Source organism: Medicago sativa, chromosome 6 (assembly GCF_051527215.1).
Source record: "Medicago sativa cultivar Bolivia chromosome 6, Bolivia_mono, whole genome shotgun sequence".
In the NCBI taxonomy this organism is placed as follows: Eukaryota; Viridiplantae; Streptophyta; class Magnoliopsida; order Fabales; family Fabaceae; genus Medicago; species Medicago sativa.
Window position 1 is genome coordinate 95,529,397 of NC_140754.1, and position 18,937 is coordinate 95,548,333.

The following is an 18,937-nucleotide window of genomic DNA, read 5'->3' on the forward strand; positions in this document are numbered from 1 at the left end:
AAACAAACATGATTTGGAGATTAGATCTCAGTCACAACACTCCAAATACCCCCAAACCCGCTCCTTCTTTCTTTCTGGTGTGTTTGAATTGTGCAATCAGCTATCAATTACTTGAATACGGCGTCTGAGATTTCAAACACTTTGGCCTGGAAATAGTTTATCAAAGGCCTTTGATTTGCACTTAATTAAAAAAAAAAAAAAAGTAGTAAACTTGGAGAGCCTGTAAACAAGTGACTGAGATTTCAAAAAAAGGTGTTGTGGGACACGTGGGCCAATATGTGAGAGAGTGTGAAATGGAGAGTGTAAAAGTGACTGTCCTTAGCATTGCTCAAGATTTAAAGGAGAATCCGGTGATTGAAAAGATTTTTTTTATTTTTTTAAAGAGAGAGAGAGAAAATAAATATCAAAATATAGAAATATTATTTGAACAAATACCCTAATGTAAATTTTAATATTACAATCTTATCCTTGTGATGCCCTACTTCTTCCTAAAACTTCACAACCCTAATTCTTTACCGAAGTGAGAACCGTTCATGTCTGCACCTCATTCCATTGCAAGCTTCAAAGGTTAGTGTTATTTTGTTTTATGATTTACGATTCTTAAATAGTGAAACAAGCTTTTGCATCCATTAACTTGTGTTTGCTGTTACCTTCTTTTTATTATCGCACAAATTCACAATTGGTTTGCGTCCATTAACTTGTGTTAGGGTTTCTTCAGATTTTCAAGCTCCAATGGATATACATCCAATTAACAATCGGTGTCCTCTTAACAACGCTTCTTCGCTGCCGATGTTCATGCCGAACGAACTCATAGCTGAAATCCTTTCTTTTCTTAGCGTAAAGATCATCACGCAATTCAAGTGCGTAAGCAAATCATGGAACACTCTCATCTCCGATCCAACTTTCGGTAAAATGCATTTTAAGAAGTCGTCACAAAACCCTCACTTCATACTACCAATTCTGGAAGATCCTATAAAGGATGAGCATTGTCAGGTTGTATCCTTACCGGTGCATCGTATACTCGAGAATCTATCAATCACTGTTGCCGGTGACACTTACAACAGTTTAAAGGATGACCATTGTGAGGTTGTATCCTTACCGGTGCATCGTATACTCGAGAATCTTTCAATAGCTGTTGCCGGTGACACTTACGACAGTTTGAAGGATGACCATTGGCAGGTTGTTGGTTCCTGCAACGGATTGCTCTGCTTGCTTTTCAATTCCCTCTCAACTACACATTCTAACTATTGGTTTTGTTTATGGAACCCTGCAACAGGGACAATATCTGAAAATTTAGGGTTTTTTCGTGACTCTAAGCCTATATCATCTGGCCCTATGTTCACATTCACTTTTGGTTGTGATTATTTTTCTGGAATTTACAAGGTGGTGGCGTTTCGTCAAGAAGGAAAAGAAGTGAAAAAGAATGAAGGTTTAAGGAGAAATGAGGTGCGAGTTTTCAGTTTGGGTGATAGTTGTTGGAGAAATATTCAAAGTTTTCCAATGGTTCGTCATATTTGTAATGAAGGCGTGCATTTCAGCGGAACTGTCAACTGGTTGGCTGTTTGTGATGACTTCGAATCAATTTCTGTTGGAGGTATATTAAAAGCTTATATTCCTCATGTTAAGCTTTTTGTGATTGTTTCCCTTGATCTTTCGACGGAGACATACACACATTTTTCGCTTCCTAAGGGTTTTAATGAGGTGCCATGTGTGGTGCCATCTGTTCAAGTTCTGATGGACTGTTTTTGTTTTTCGCACGATTACAAGGGGACTGAATTTGTTATATGGAAGATGAAGGAGTTTCGAGTTCAAGAGTCTTGGAGTCAGTTATTTAGAATTGAATATGTTAATCTTCAAATGCATAACCTTCCGATCTATGATGAATTGGATTTACTTGGATACATGAAATGTGATACTCCGTTGTTCCCTTTGTACCTTTCTAAGAATGGTGACACATTGATTTTCACAATTGATGAAGATGACAATGAAATAATTATCTATAATCATAGGGATAAGAGAGTAAAGCGAACTAGAATCTTCAATTTTTACTCTATCAGTTGGTTCTCTGCCTTTCATTATGCTGAAAGTTTGGTTTCGACTCCTTGGAAGTAAGCTCTCTTCTGTCGTGTACAATTGTTTGAATCTGTGGTAATTTATGTAATCTGTTTGAATCTATCTAAATATTTCGTATGATGCCTTAGGTTGATTATATTTGAAAATGATAATCTATTGGTCATTGTTAACAAATTGGCAATCGACTGGATTGAATGTTTTTCTCTTGATTTTTTTTTAAACTCGCTATCCGATCTAAAGACCGATTGATTCGGGGGGAGCAATCCCATCGTCCACTAGCGGGGGCCCATTTAAATTTGGCTATGTATGAACTAACATTGATTTGGTAACGGAAAACCCTTAATAAAACAAAGTGGAAGCTGGAATATGTGAAACTGATTGTTGAGCAAGTGGTAGACTTGTACAAATTTCCCGCACCTATATATCTCTAGATAGATGAAAACAAGAAAGACCATAAATATACCAACAATGAATTGGTCTAAGTGACTAGGGATTGAAGCTCCTTAAGTCGGGGGTCAGGGATTCGATCCCTGACTCTTAGGTATGGAGAACATTCAGTGAGAAGGGGAGAACTCACCTTGTATGCCCCAAAGGTTCTCCCGTAGAGATTAGTTACCGCAAAACGGTGGTGGAAACTTTGTACTTATAATATGGTAAAAAAAAAAAACCATAATTATGTAATTCTTCAAACTTTTCAAATTTCATTTCTTCAAACCTGTGTTACATAATTGTACCAATTAATAGTATCTATCTAATTGTTTTTTACCTATATACTTGTGCCAATTAAATATTATTCTTGGTCTAATTTTATTTACTCCAGTTTAAGCACATCCTTGCTAATTTTGAAAGTGAAAATTATTTTATTTGTATACCTTATGATAATAATATTGCAATATACCTATTAATGAATGGGGTACAGGCTACCGCAAGTTTTGATCACGGCTTCATGGTTGAAGAAGCTAATATCTTTCTCAGTTTGCAGATGGATATGGCTGCACTTTTAACTATTATAATAATGTATTCGTTTTTCTCTTCTGTGTTTTTATTTTATATTATTATTTTAATGTTATGGAAATATTTTTTGATTTAGGTCTGAAGATGTAAAGGAAGAGGATAAGGAAGATGAACAGGAAGAGGAAGGGTATTTGTCTTCAGAGGATTAACTAAGTGACATTGATCTTAGGATTGTTGGAATATTTTGTTATCAGAGGATGATGATCAGCCTAGTGATATTGATCTTGGGGACGATTTTTACTATATTATGATGATTATGTACTATGAAAAAAAGTCTTATTAAGTTAATGAAGTTTGGGTATGAAACATTGGAAAAGATGTCGTGCATTTCGGGTTGTGATCTCTTCTTTGTTTATGTCTAATCTAATGCGGACTTAAATATAGTATTCGAATGTTATGATTGGAAAAGGTGATTTTCTTCTACAACATAAATATAGTACATGGCACTGCTTGCATTTGGAATCAAAGATGATTCGACAAAGTTCCTGTTTAGTATGATTTATTTTATATAATTCTTTACTTAGAATGGAACAATAGGATTATCTGCTAAAACACTATAATCCCCCAGCCACTAAGTAACCGAACCTACCTCAGCCAATAAGAACAGAAAAACTAGGCTGCCACTACATATTGTAGCAATTAGAATGCAACAAAAACATGAAAATGCCATGTAGTATACCGAGCAACAACTGGTCATAACAGCTCCAAATGCAAAAATATCCAAAGCAACCGGTAATAACTCTCCGACAAGAGGCAAACTTTAAACAGTTTGAAGACAAACAAGTGGACATGACCAGTCAATCTGAATATACTAAATTCTTATTCCTACCCTCTCCGCAAATGAACCAAGACCATGACATTCTCTTAATATGATCAACCACCTCAAGAACATTAGCGACTTTTCCATTGAAAATGATATCATTGCATTCTAACTAAATGCACCAAACTTTCGTTAACCAGCTTAAGTGAGAGACCCTCCAACCTTTCTTTCCTTTTAAAATCGCGACTTTTCCATTGAAAATGATATCATTGCATTCTAACTAAATGCACCAAACTTTCGTTAACCAGCTTAAGTGAGAGACCCTCCAACCTTTCTTTCCTTTTAAAATCGAATTGAACAATAGAAAGTTATCTACTATCTCGCAGCTCCAACCATCTGGTTTCCAGTTCAACCAATTGAACATTGCATCCCAAATCTTTTGGATTTTCACACAATATACAAACGGTTCTAGATGACTTGTCGATTCTATGCCTTCAAAGAAATATACACAACATTGTTGATGAATATCCTGAATGACTCCTTTCCTCCATAATTGACTCAGTTTGGGAGCTTTTCTTACAGTATGTTACAGCCAAACACTGCAATTTTTGATGAAACAGCCAAGCCCAAAGTCACCTTATTACTGCAGATAAAAAATCTGCATCAGCTGCTGCATAATATTGCAGACCGTGCAATAAATCATAACATCCCTTGACGGTAAAGCCTTTGAATTTGTCTGGTAGCAAAATAATTGCGTCATTCATTCCAGCCCGCACCTGAACATCGGAAAGAGAAACATTTAATTCATCCACTCGTGCATCCTCGTTAAGAGATAAATTTCGACACCACCTCCACTGCCACCTATGAAGCCCTGCTTAATAAACAATTTTCTCTGCCAAATTAAAGAGAGCAGGGTAATTATCACATAAAGGATGATCGCCAAGCCATAGATCTCGCCGAAACAAAGCGTTTTCACCCTTTCTGACTACCCACCCAACTGAATTTGTAAACTAGTTTGGTTCGACTTCACATACCTTTCCTATAGAACATAAATCCCGCCACCATAATGAGTCTATCCTTCCTGACTGAACAATAGCTGGACGGAGCATTTTTTGTAAAACAGGACTGTACCTATACTTTATTAAAACAGACCAAACTTATCCTTTTCTGCAATGCACCTCCATAACCATTTGCTTAGTAATGATAAATTAAATAAGTACAAGTTTTTTACTCCGAGTCCTTCTTCTTCTTCTGTTTGACACACCTTCTCCCAACTCACCCAACTAATCTTATTTCCATCCGAACCCTTTCTCCAAAGAAATCTTCGTTGAATTTATTAGAGATATAGTTTAGCTTCAAGTAGTACTAGTAGTATATATAGTTGTAACCACCCCATTAGTGGGTCAATTTACTCATTTGTAATATTCACTTTTATCATCAATACAAAGATTATTTGAGTTTTCTCTCATTCTTTCATTGGATATCATGTTTCCTAACAGAATTTGAGTCAATTCATAAAGTACTTTTTTGGGCGATTTGTAATAACAACCTGCCCCCAATTGATAGATATCTACCATTCCAGTTTCCAACTAGATAGCCGGTTCTTCATTGTATCAATTACCGGGATCCAAGTTGAATGTCATCTTGGATTAACACAACCATAAATTCCAAGAAACCGAAATGGCATGCTATCAATAATGTAATTATATGATTGATGTAAGCAAGTTCATGTCCTTCGTATGGGAAGGAAACTTGTAATGCTTAGCATGATGTTTTGTGATTAACATAAAACAGATATCTATATCAAAATAAATTGTTTTAAAATTTTTGTAAGAGTACAATCTAAGTATATGTACTTGTCTTTGTCATTGATTTCAATTATGTAATAACGGCTATCACACTGTTTAGATTATAAACTAATGAGCTTACCATCATGCCTAGACATTAAAGGAAATTGTATGACTTTTTTGTTATTATCATTATTTAAGTAGGCTAGCAAGTCATATTAAACTTTCAAAAATGTCAGATTTGGACCTAAAAATAAGTATAGGATAAGCTACATGTCAGACTTGGACATTAAATTTTGAAAATTGCTCTATGTGCACAATATACTTCCTCACATGTCCCTCAAAATTCTGAAATTGCTCTTTTTTTAAACCCCGGGAGTAACAATCCAATGGGATCAGAAGGTATCCGCCGGTTGCTACGTATCAGAAGATACATTCAGATCTGTATCAGAATAATACTAAGACAGAAGCCTTGTTCTCATATGTGTGGCACTTGATTCAAAACGCATAAAAAACTTGAGTTCATGACATCCAGCCACTCTCCACTTCAAGCATTGATTTTCCTCAAATTGGCTCCAAATATATTTTATTTTCTGTTACATTTTTTCTCAAACCCAACAAGTAAGTGTTAACTTCATCTCATCATATTTTTGTTGAAGGTTTGAGTTTTTTAGCTGTTGATGAAGTAGAATGTGACAGTTAATGTAGTTTAGGTAGTGAAGTAGTGAAATGTGGTATCGATATTTTGTTTAGGAATGTGAATACTATTTTTTTATATACTTGTTTGATTTAAAGATTAATTTGCCCTTTCATGTTGGCTGTTCTAGATTAGGCATGGCAATAGGCGGGGTAGGGACGGATTTCACATTCCCCGTCCTCGTCCCCGAATCTCACCACCATGTCATAACCAACCACCACCACCACCACAAGATGCTGAGATCGATGGTAGCAACTAATCAGGGATTTGGTGGCGGTCCGTCTAATATGTCACTCTTGACGAATTTTAGAAACCATAATCATATTTATAATTTCTCCACTTTTAATATTTATTTTATTTACATACTCCTTTAGATGATTTTGTTACTATTTATCAGGACCGTCTAACCTATAAAACACATCAACAATGGTAAAAAGATAGCCTACCTCCAAACATCGTCAATCAATCTTGTATGGTTTTGAGTTGTAATATCTTTCATATGCCGATTGGTAAATATCACGTTGGATGAGATGTTCCATGCCTGTTGCACTTGCATATTTATGGTAAGCTGCTTAGCCATGTCCCACCAATGTTTAAAGATGAAGGTTCTGAGTTATTTATAATGAGTGAGGTCCTTAGATTAAAGATACAAGATGCTCAGGATAATTAAGTGTGGCCGACTGAAAGGGGCTTATATAAATTTCAATTGGCTTCAAGAAATCTTCCACCATAATGTGTCCAAAGCCTTGCAAATTGATAGCAAGGGATAGAGGTTGTTAGAGATCAATATTTAAGACTGAGTGTATCAAAGCTTATTTGGTCTACCTTGTTAGCTGCACTATCTTCACTTACAATAGTAGTAATATGTTTGTTTCCCTCAAAATAAAAATAAAAATAGTAGTAATATGTTTGTGTGATGTACCTAAACTTCTTCCGAGGCCTCACTAAAGTGGTATTCGGATGTTGCAGATTTGGCCTTCCTCTATAATTACTTGGTTGATGCGACAAAGTCAACAGAAAAGCAAATTAGTTTGATATTGTTCCCTCTTTAAGTAAAATTTTAAGAAACTTGAATACCATTTACTTAACCATTTAAGATATTTTGGATGTGTTTGTAATAATTTTTTTGATAACTAGATTATGGAGGTAGAATTTTAAGGAAACATGTCCTCCGATACTTGACTCTAACTATAATGAGGCCAAACCACACAAATGTTGGTTCATTCCTGGAAATGGCCATAGGACACCTGATTTGTACAAGTATTTCTTTGATTGGATAGTGGTGGATGATGTTATATTTTATTCTTATGAAGGTCATCGGTAGACGCTTTCATTAGAGAACATCAGCGGGTTCTCTGAATAGATCAACTGCAGCCTTCGAATGGTTTTTCCTCGCTTGCTAGAGTGCATGATTAGGCAATTTGGACATGTTGAGAGCAGACCCTGTAACCACTACACAAGAGCACAATGCTTATCCCATCGATCAGACATTTCAAGATTATTTATTACATGTTTGCTTTGCAGAAATTCGAGGGCCATTTATGGAGACCATTTGACAAGTTGATCATAGTTACATTGGGTGGTTCTATAAGATCTCATATCCCATGTTAATACCTACTGTAGAAGGAGATCCGTCGAGGTCGAAAATCAAGAAGGTATGATAGAGTAGGATAATGAAATTGAGACCCTTGATGCTTTGGAGTTATACAAAAAGGTTAGAAACATATGTTTGAATGCGGTGAATATTGTGCTGAATACAAAACATCCTCTATACCCTATTCTATAAGACATTGTCACAGAAACAACGACTGTCTCCCAATATCGTTTGATGATTTTTAATTTATTTTTAGAGTAATGATATTTTGACATCCATTTGATGACAACTTCATTGACAACCTTGTTTTTCTCACTTCTTATTGGTCAAAAACAATGGAGAGAGAAAAAGGAAGAGAGATGATAACAACATCATGTGAGTATGAGAGAGAAAGTTGTCCAAAAGTTGTTAAAAAGTGGTTGTCAAAATATCATTTCTCTTATTTTTATTTGGGCTTAATAGCAGTTTTAGCCCCATAACTTTTCCAAAGTTGCGATTTTGGCCGCCTAAGGAAAAAACCTACAAAACCGCACCCCTAAGTTTTGCACCTGTGGCAGATTTGGTCCCCAAGGCCAATTTTGACTCGGTCTACGCTGACGTGGCACCCTAAGTGAGGTGCCACGTGTTATTTATTTATTTATTTTTGCCTTGGGGGGCCAAAACTGCTACAATTGCAAAACTTAGGGGGCGGTTTTGTAGTTTTTTTTAGGGGGCCAAAATCGCAACTTCGTGAAAGTTAGGGGGCAAAAACTGCTATTAAGCCTTTTATTTGTGCTCAAAAGTTTGGTTGTGGCCCAAATTTTGGTTGTCTATCAGTTGAGGGTGGCTCGCCTTGCATTGCTGCTTCCTTGGTAGTGGTAGTGCGTGTGCCTTGATGGGATTCTACATGTTTTGCTTGTGCCTTGAATTCCATTGTTTTAGGCATTTAAAAAAAATAATTTTAATTTTTTTAAATAATTTTCGTTATGGTAAACATATACAATTTTTTTTATTTTCTTTTGGAAATATCTCAAAATAATGTATATTAAATGTTTTTTTTGACAAATTAAAATATATTTTTTGAATATTTAAATTATTGTATATGTATATCTATACTATATATATATATATATATATATATATATATATATATATATATAAAGAAAACACCTCCTTTCAAATTTTTTGGGATGACTTTCTCTTTCCAAAAACTATATATAAAGAAAACACCCGCTTTCAGCTTTTTTGGGTTGACTTTCTCTTTCCAAAAATGCACTCACTTTTGAATACAAATAACACATGTAACAAATAGATAAGTATAAATTTAAATATTAAAAAAAATGTAACAAACACGATATGTATGTATATATAATATATGTATATGTCTGATTTTTTTTCCTTTATCATTTAAAAAGTGTAACAAACTATACGAGCATATTTATTCTTACTTTTTTATTATCTCAATTATACCCTTATACAAATTTTTCTATCATAAAGATTGTTGGTGTAATTAAAAAAAAGAATTTAGATTATATTTTTTTTGTTATATTGTTGGTGTCATTGATATAAATAATCTTGATTAGTTTGGTTTGTTATAACTTGAGAGCAACAAATATTTATTTTTTTAGTTTTAGTCCAAATCAAAATTTCATAAATAAACACAGTTAATAATTTTCAAAGTTGGCTAAATAAAAAGAGAGGAAAGGTGCCCATCTTTTCACCAGTAAAAGTAAAGGAGTCCAATCCAAAAAATTAGCATCATAGGAGGAAATATATATCCCTCAAAAAAAAAAAGGAGGAATATATATATCGATAACAAAAAGATTAACAGTATAAATAAATAGATATACCCTAAATTCTTTTGTATTATTTTTTTTTAAACTCTTGTTTGCTTTTACATTAGGGTTGTAGGTTTTCAACTTCAACGCCACTGTTCCAATGGATGATGATATCTCTCCGATGAAGAAGCAACTTCAATCGAATGCACCATTACCGCCGGTGTTTATTCCCGAAGAACTCATCGCAGTAATCCTATCTTTCCTTAACGTGAAAACCATAGCGCGACTCAGGTGCGTATGTAAGTCATGGAAAAGTCTCTTCTCCAATCCAACTTTCATCCAAATGCACCTTTACAAATCGGTACAAAAGCCTCATCTCATACTCACACATTTTATGATAGAATATGTATATGTATGCTTACCGGTGCGACATTTACTCCACCATCCGTCAATCCCTGTTGCCGGTGACACTTACAACAATCGCTTGGATAATCAATATTCTTTTCGGGTTATTGGTTCATGCAATGGATTGTTGTGTTTGCTTTTCATATCTGATTCAACTACGCAGGCTAAGTTCAGGTTACGTATCTGGAACCCTGCAACAAGGACAATATCTGAAGAACTAGGGTTTTTTCACATTAATATACCACTATTAGGCACTCCCGACTTCAATTTTGGTTGTGATTATTTAACAGGGACTTACAAGGTTGTGGCTCTTCGTACAGAAGAAGATTTAGAGAACAAAGGTTTATGGAGAAGCAAGGTGAGAATTTTCAACTTGGGTGATAAATGTTGGAGAAATATTTCGTGTCCTCCTATCTGTGGTGATGGGGTGCATTTGAATGGAACTGTTAACTGGTTGACTGTTCGGGATGACTTGCAATCATTTTTTGTTGGAGGAACATTAAATGCTTTTATCCCTTTTGTCGAGCTTTCTGTGATTGCTTCGCTTGACCTTTCGACAGAGACATACACACAGTTTTTGCTTCCTTCGAGTGCTAATGAGGTACCATGTGTGGTTCCATCTCTTCATGTTCTGATGGATTGCCTTTCCTTTTTGCATGATTTTAAGAAAACTGAATTTGTTATATGGCAAATGAAGGAGTTTGGAGTTCAAGAGTCTTGGACTCGGTTATTTAGAATTGAATATGTTAATCTTCAAATGCATAACCTTCCATACATGAAAAAAGCTTCATTGTTGCCATTGTACAGTTCTAAGAATGGAGAGACATTGATATTATTGATAAATGATGACGAAGATCAAAGAGTAATTATCTATAATCAGAGGGATAAGAGAGTAGAGAGAACAAGAATCACCAATGAAAGATACTGGTCTTCTTCCTTTTATTACGTTGAAAGTTTGGTTTCAACTCCTTGGAAGTAAGTTATCTTCTACAATTTATAACTGTTTGAATCTATAGTAATCCATGTATGCTGTTTTAAAACTTTTGTATGTTATTGTAACATGTTTTAATATTTTATCTGAAGGTCGATTACATCGGAGAATGATTCGTTCTTAATGGACTAGCAATCTACTGGATTAAATGGTTTCTATTTTATTATATCGGAGGAAAATGAGAAGAAAGAGCAATTCTTATGAGAGGAAGAGGTTCGACAAAGATGACATTGATCTCGGTTGCACTAGATTATTATGATCAAAGCATTGGAAGTAGGAAATAGTAATCTTAATTTTTTTTTTCATCTTGATTTTTGTTTAAGGGGTTGAAACATAAACTTCGTACAGCTAGCCCATATTTTTTGTGATTTTGATATATGACCTGGATCTTTATTTATGTTTAAGTTCAAATATGACATATGAACTTATATATTAGCTTATTCAAGTTGTGTCCACTTGTTTGATTAAAAAATGCTAATCTTTTTGTTTTAAAGATGATTATAGATATAAGGTGGAGGGAAATTTATGGTGAAGCATATATGTATACGTGTGCATATTTGATCTCCCTAACAAATACGTTCACCACTTCTCTAGCGAAGCAAGCAATTCAAAGAGTGGTATTTGCAAGTTTTCTCATAGTTGTTACTTTGTGAACACTAAGCTTGCTCTGTGAGTATTATTGGAATTATTTAGACTCTTTAGGAATTAGTTAGACTCTTTTTTCTCTGTTTTCTAAGTTTATATATATTTAGTGAATCGAAGTATAGGTTGGCTGCGGTTTGATTCAGTCTAGTATAGTGCAGTAGCAGTCAGTAACAGTCGGTTTTGTATCCGGAATTGCTGAAGGTTTTTGGGTGTTGAAGCAGCAGATGTTTAAGGAGTTGGTATTGTTATTATGTGTTGTATCCTTGATGGTTTCAACTGCGTATTTCCCCCTGATATGCAGCTTGGATCGGATGTGTAGTTTCCTGCTGTTGTTGTTGGTTCGGTTTCCTGCTATAAAGTTTTGTTTTTGATTATTTTAGAGGGTTTTTAGGTCTACTATGGCTTCTTTGTTTCAGTGTCAGTGGCAGCTCCATCAAGTTTAACTGTTTTATAGTCTCTTTTCTGCTAGTTTTGCTGCTTACAGTAGCAGTTGTGTTTAGCAAAACTGTCTTTCCGAGTACGTCTTGTGCTTGGAACGGACTATTATCAACAAGCTTAAGAGAGAGATAATTTTGAACCAACAAGCTTCTGATAAAAACATATTGCTTAGGTTATTATGAAGCAACAAACTTATCATCATGCCAAGAAATTGCAACGCACTTTAAAAAACGGACTTGGATCCTCTCCTTCAGATTTCTCTCCTTTCTTTTCCTAACTCTTTACCTCTCTCTCTTAAGCTTGTTGATAACAGGAGACCTTCAGTTTCATGAATGACATTGTGTTAATATTGCAAAACATGAGATTCAGCCTTGGATATTTATTCGACGAGGTAAAGTAACAATGTGTTGAATCATGGATCCTTTTTCGCTTTCAGCAAGGTACACAAGCACTAAGCTAAAAAAAAACAAGATATTTAGTTCAGACAGTAATTCTCTGTTAAAAAACGATGCATAGTATAATTTGTCAAGCTTGATGTAAATAGCTACTTCTTAAAATCTAGCTGCACATGAACAAGAACCCTTACTAATTATTGAAACATATCTTTACATTTCTTGATACATGAACCTAAAGTTGGTTAAGTAAATTACATCAAAGATGTACCTTGAAGCCCAAATATAATCACCAGTTCAATACCTGCACTAGGACCAATTTGATACTCCCACTGAAATATTCATAAAAGAATAGGGATAAAAACAGTTTAGATAATCGTAGGACTTTAAGCAAAAGAATCATCAACAATCTACAATACATGCCTAATTAAATCCAACTTGATACTCCGCTGATGTATGAAAGGAATGCCTAATTAAATCCATATTTTGTTATTCTCACGAGCCCTCCGAATTTCTCAAACTATATTTGCCATATTTTGGATTATTTAATCCAAATCCTATTAACAGTAAAAAGAAAATTAGAAATTGCTCTAGTTTGTCCAAATCTTATTTCAGTACGACTCGGAAAATAAATTTTGAATCAAGCTAATATCAGTTCAGATTATAAAATCTGAAAAGCATCATACCCCTGAACAGACTTTTTCAAAGACCAATTCCAGTTTATAAGTTGACATTGTTAGGATTATATAAAACGAGCTCCTAAAACACACGTTTGAATTATATAATCTGAACTGTGTCAACATAGAAACAGAGTCTATGCTCATAAAATGACGCGTTTTTTTCCTATTCAATAAAGCCGGAATGCTATCAACATGCATCAAAAAAACTTTATAAACAAAAATTTCATGTAAGCATATGAAACAACACAAATTTATCCCTCCTCTGTAATTACTTGGTTGATGTGACAAATTCATCAGCATTTACTTAAACATTTAAGATATTTTGGATGTTTTTTGTAACAATTTTTTTGATTACTAGATTGTGGAGGTAGAATTTTAAGGAAATATGTCCTCAGATACTTGACCCTTACTATAATGAGGCCAAACCACATACATGATGGTTCATTCCTGGAAATGGCCATAGGACACCTAATTTGTACAATTATTTCTTGGATTGGATAGTGGTGGATGATGCTATATTTTCTTCTTATGAAGCGCATCTGTAGACGCTTTCATTAGAGAACACCAGCTGGTTCTCTGAATAGATCAACTGCAGCCGCCAAATGGTTTTTCCTCGCTTGCCAGAGCACATGCTTAGGCTATCTGGACATGTTGAGAGCACACCCTGCATCCATTACACAAGAGCACAATGCTTATCGCATCGATCAGACATTTCAAGATTACTTATTACATGTTAGCTTTGCAGAAATTCAGGGGCCATTTATGGAGACCATCTAACAAGTCGATCTTATTTACACTGGATGGTTCTATAAGATCTCATCTCATGTCCCATGTTAATACCTACTGTAGAAGGAGATCCATTGAGGTCGAAAATTTACAAGGTATGATATAGTAGGATTATGAAATTGTGACCCTTGATGCTTTGGAGTTATACAAAAAGGTTAGAAACATATCTTTGAATGCGGGGAATATTCTGCTGAATATACATACTAGAATAACACAATTTGGCAACAAAATAAATTGCTTCACTATATTAGTCATCTCAAAATTTGAAACTACGTCTACAGTAGAACCTTGATCCTAATTTGAAACTAACATACAAATACCCTCAGACAAAGGGGGTCCATGCCTATTCAAACTTCAGCTGCCGCATCCCACTATAAACGACCTAGGATGCATGTTCTGCAGTGTGAAATTGTTTTTATTAATTTAATAATATAATGACAAATCTACCCTTTTGCTTAAAACAGGTTTCAGGGTTATAATATAATGACAAATCTACCCTTTTGCTTAAAACAGGTTTCAGGGTTATAAATATGTTTTTTGGTAAATAATTAGTAGGTGCAGCTTGCTAACTTGCACCTTAGTGTTTTTATGTGGGTGCAAGTTAGCAGCCCCTATAGATATACACCCTCCGGTCACAAATATAAGCAAAAATTCATATTTTAGATTCATTCAATAAATGATGTATGTTGTCTACAATAAAGACCACATACATCATTTATTGAATGAATCTAAAACATAGACTTTTGCTTATATTTGTGACCGGAGGGTGTATATATTTGGCATTTAATAAAAAATTGATTTTTCATTTTGTTAAATAATTTTCATTATGATAAACTGAGTACAATATTTTTTTTTAGTTTTCTTAAAAATATCTCAAAATTATTGTATATTTTTTTTTTAATATTTGAATTTTTGTATATAAAAATAGAGGAGTCCAATCTAAAAAATTAGCATCATAATAGGTAATATATATTCTTGATATTTTTTATTTATTTATGTAAATTCATGTTTGCTTTTACGTTAGGGTTTTAGGTTTTCAACTTCAACGCCACTGCTCCAATGGATGATATCTCTCCAATGAAGGAGCAACTTCAATCCAATGCGCCGTTACCGCTGGTGTTTATTCCCGAAGAACTCATCGCAGTAATCCTATCTCTCCTTAACGTGAAAACCGTAGCGCGACTCAGTTGCGTATGTAAGTCATGGAAAAGTCTCTTCTCCAATCCAACTTTCATCCAAAAGCACCTTTACAAATCGGTACAAAAGCCTCATCTCATACTCACACATTTTATGATACATTATGTATGCTTACCGATGCAACTTTTACTCGACCATCCGTCAATCCCTGTTGCCGGTGACACTTATAACAATTGGTTGGATAACAAATATTTTTTTCGGGTCATTGGTTCATGCAATGGATTGCTGTGTTTGCTTTTCACATCTAATTCAACTTCGCAGGCTAAGTTCTGGTTACGAATCTGGAACCCTGCAACCAGGACCTTATCTGAAGAACTAGGGTTTTTTCACGATAATATACCATCATTAGGCATTTTCAACTTCAATTTTGGTTGTGATTATTTAACAGGGACTTACAAAGTAGTGGCGCTTCGTACAGAGAAAGATTTAGAGAACAAAGGTTTATGGAGAAGGAAGGTTAGAATTTTCAACTTGGGTGATAAATGTTGGAGAAATATTTTGTGTCCTCCTGTCGCTGGTGATGGTGTGCATTTGAGTGGAACTGTTAACTGGTTAACTATTCCAGAAGACATGCAATCAATTTTTGTTAACTGGTTAACTATCCCTTTTGTTGAGATTTATGTGATTGTTTCTCTTGATCTTTCGACAGAGATATACACACAGTTTTTGCTTCCCTCGAGTATTAATGAGTTGCCATGTGTGGTTCCATCTATTCAGGTTCTGATGGATTGCCTTTCCTTTTCACATGATTTTAAGAAAACTGAATTTGTTATATGGCAAATGAAGGAATTTGGAGTTCAAGAGTCTTGGACTCGGTTATTTAGAATTGAATATGTTAATCTTCAAATGCAAAACCTTCCATACATGAAAATGGATTCATTGTTGCCATTGTACATTTCTAAGAATGGAGAGACATTGATATTATTGATAAATGATGACGAAGATCAAAGAGTAATTATCTATAATCAGAGGGATAAGAGAGTAGAGAGAACAAGAATCACCAACGAAAGATACTGGTATTCTTCCTTTTATTACGTTGAAAGTTTGGTTTCGACTCCTTGGAAGTAAGTTATCTTCTACAATTTATAACTGTTTGAATCTATAGTAATCCATGTATGCTGTTTTAAAACTTTTGTATGTTATAGTAACATGTTTTAATATTTTATCTGATGCCTTAGGTCGATTACATCGGAGAATGATTCGTTCTTAATGGACTAGCAATCTACTGCATTAAATGGTTTCTATTTTATTATATCGGAGGAAAATGAGAAGAAAGAGCAATTCTTATGAGAGGAAGAGGTTCGACAAAGATGACATTGATCTTGTTTGCACTAGATTATTATGATCAAAGCATTGGAAGTAGGAAATAGTAATCTTAATTTTTTTTTTCATCTTGATTTTTGTTTGAGGGGTTGAAACATAAACTTTGTACAGCTAGCCCATATTTTTTTGTGATTTTGATATATGACCTGGATCTTTATTTATGTTTAAGTTCAAATATGACTTATGAACTTATATATTAGCTTATTCAAGTTGTGTTCACTTGTTTGACTAAAAAATGCTAATCTTTTTGTTTTAAAGATTATTATAGATATAAGGTGGAGGGAAATTTATTTGTTTGAAAGAGGATGATAGATTTTGGGTGGACGGAAATATATGCTGAAAGATATATGTAAATCTAGCTGATTCAAAAATACTCTATGTTTACCACTTCTCTGGCAAATTAGGAAATTCAAAGAGTGGTATTTGCAAGTTTTCTATGTTTTTATTGTGGCATGTGTATATGTTTGCTGCTCTTGACATGATGGTAAATCTCTTGCTGTTCCTTTTGATTATGTGTTATGAAATATTTCAATGGCTTCAAGGTATATCCTTAAGGTAATTTACTTAACCAAATTTTGGTATATTTATATACCACTAGACCATTTGATATATAAAGGTCAAACTTCTCAAAGAATCAGTTATAATCATTAGAAATCTTAAAACATTTACTTATCAAAAGAATTCAAAACGATACATCGCTTGTATTGCACCATGAAGACAAGAAAGCTAGTAGTACCATTTATAGAGATAACTTGCATAACAAGTTATCCAGGTAGTTGTTCATATGCTATCATCTTCTCTCCTTGCTCCAACAAACAAATTTAATCTATTCAAGATCACCTCCTACCGACCATGTCTCTAATCTTATAAGCACTGTCTCTTCTTTAGGTCATTCACCTATTGACGCTTCTCAGACAAGTATACATAGTGTTATTTCTTGTTTTACTCATGCTTCATCTGATTATTCACTAATAGATTCATATATAAGCTAATGACCACAATTGTAATTCTTTTAATTGTATTACTTCTTTTTACATGATTAATCCTATAAATGTTAACCTTCCAAATGGTTTTTCTATTATAGTCCACCATGCTGGTAATGTTCATTTTTCCACATCTTTATTTCGATCACCAATTTTTATATTCCTCATATTTCAAACGCGATCAATCTAAAATATGTATATCATTATATTGCTTTGTCCAGTTTACCACTAATAGTTCTGTTATCCAGGATTTGTGATCTAGGAGGACGATTGGTTTGGGTGAATTTAGAATGGCTTATACATATGATATTAATTGTGGACTCGAGTTCGACATTATTAGATGATATTAATTGTGTTAATATCATACAATATTTCTGTGACTGATAAATTTTTTTAATTGAAATATGGGTAACAAGTATGGACAATATTGTCAAAATCGGGATTTTACTTCAGGTTGAAAGGGATTGGCAAAATCGCAATCAAAATCGAAGATTTTACTTAAAGACTTTTGTAGAATCGATATAGGATAACAAAATCACAAATCGTAAATTCACAATCAAAATCGAGGATTCTACCAAAACAAAAATAATGCTAAATATACATTATAAATTGCATATAGTCATAAATGACTCAAAGTTCAAAGTCCACAAAATACATACACATAAATGACTCAAAGCCTAGATGTCAAATATTCTTTAGTAGTCATGATAATGCTAAACAACCTAAACAAAATACTTAAAGGCAAAATCCTAGATGCCTGACAAAATACTTGATCATAAGTGAGTAAGTGGCTATTAAGTTTCATGGCAAAGACTAGATGTCTAACAGAATACTTAAAGGCAAAGCCTATATGCAATCCTAAATCACGAAAAATTGACCCGTATCAAAAAATGAACAAAATCCTTCAAAATCAAGCGATTTTGAATGGATTTCAAGAGTTTTTGTGATTTTGATAGGATTTTGCCTGTTTTTGGGATTCTGCTATGGAGTTGAGTCATTGAAGCTAAGTAAAGTCTCAAAATCCTAGATATTGGGACTTGAGTCGCGATTTTGACAACAATGAGTATGGGTAGTTGGATACCCAGGGGATATGGACACAAATACAAATGTTGATACCCACGCAGTTATGGGCTCGAATAAGGCAATTTTCGAAATCGCAGTACCCTACCCTTGTCATCCCTAGTTTCTCTATTGTCCATGAAACAAAATATTATAAGAACGTGAAAATGATAGATTAATTAGAAACAAGAGGAAAATGGAAAAAGAAAGAAATGGAGAGGGATTGACATTCAACTCGAGGTTCTAGAGAGAAGATGAATGGTAAGCTTTAGGGAACTATCGTCACAAGAAAACTTGATTTAGTCCAATCCAAACTCAAAAAAGGGATATAGTCTCACAAATATACAACAAATAAC

The 18,937-nt window shown here is 34.1% G+C and overlaps 3 protein-coding genes across 3 annotated transcripts; all 3 read left to right on the plus strand.

Moving 5' to 3' along the window:
• The first annotated feature begins 732 nt into the window (after nt 1-732).
• LOC146918504 (F-box/kelch-repeat protein At3g23880-like) lies at nt 733-3,403 on the plus strand. The gene is made up of 2 exons (XM_085717438.1): nt 733-2,108; nt 3,164-3,403. The coding sequence occupies exons 1-2, from the start codon at nt 733-735 to the stop codon at nt 3,234-3,236; spliced, it is 1,449 nt and encodes a 482-aa protein (XP_085573564.1). The 3' UTR covers nt 3,237-3,403.
• A 6,418-nt stretch (nt 3,404-9,821) lies between these two features.
• On the plus strand, nt 9,822-11,066 carry LOC146918505 (F-box/kelch-repeat protein At3g23880-like). The gene has a single exon (XM_085717439.1). It carries the CDS (start codon nt 9,843-9,845, stop codon nt 11,064-11,066), a length of 1,224 nt encoding a protein of 407 aa, XP_085573565.1. The 5' UTR covers nt 9,822-9,842.
• A 3,982-nt stretch (nt 11,067-15,048) lies between these two features.
• On the plus strand, nt 15,049-16,284 carry LOC146918506 (F-box/kelch-repeat protein At3g23880-like). The gene has a single exon (XM_085717440.1). It carries the CDS (start codon nt 15,079-15,081, stop codon nt 16,282-16,284), a length of 1,206 nt encoding a protein of 401 aa, XP_085573566.1. The 5' UTR covers nt 15,049-15,078.
• Nucleotides 16,285-18,937: the final 2,653 nt, after the last annotated feature.

What these genes read in the sequence shown, in the direction of transcription:
- LOC146918504 (XM_085717438.1), top strand. Translation starts at nt 733, where the DNA reads ATGGATATACATCCAATTAACAATCGGTGTCCTCTTAACAACGCTTCT. An exon ending in TTGGTTTCGACTCCTTGGAA is followed by an intron (nt 2,109 to 3,163) that starts GTAAGCTCTCTT and finishes TTTTTGATTTAG; the next exon opens with GTCTGAAGATGTAAAGGAAG.
- LOC146918505 (XM_085717439.1), top strand. Translation starts at nt 9,843, where the DNA reads ATGGATGATGATATCTCTCCGATGAAGAAGCAACTTCAATCGAATGCA.
- LOC146918506 (XM_085717440.1), top strand. Translation starts at nt 15,079, where the DNA reads ATGGATGATATCTCTCCAATGAAGGAGCAACTTCAATCCAATGCGCCG.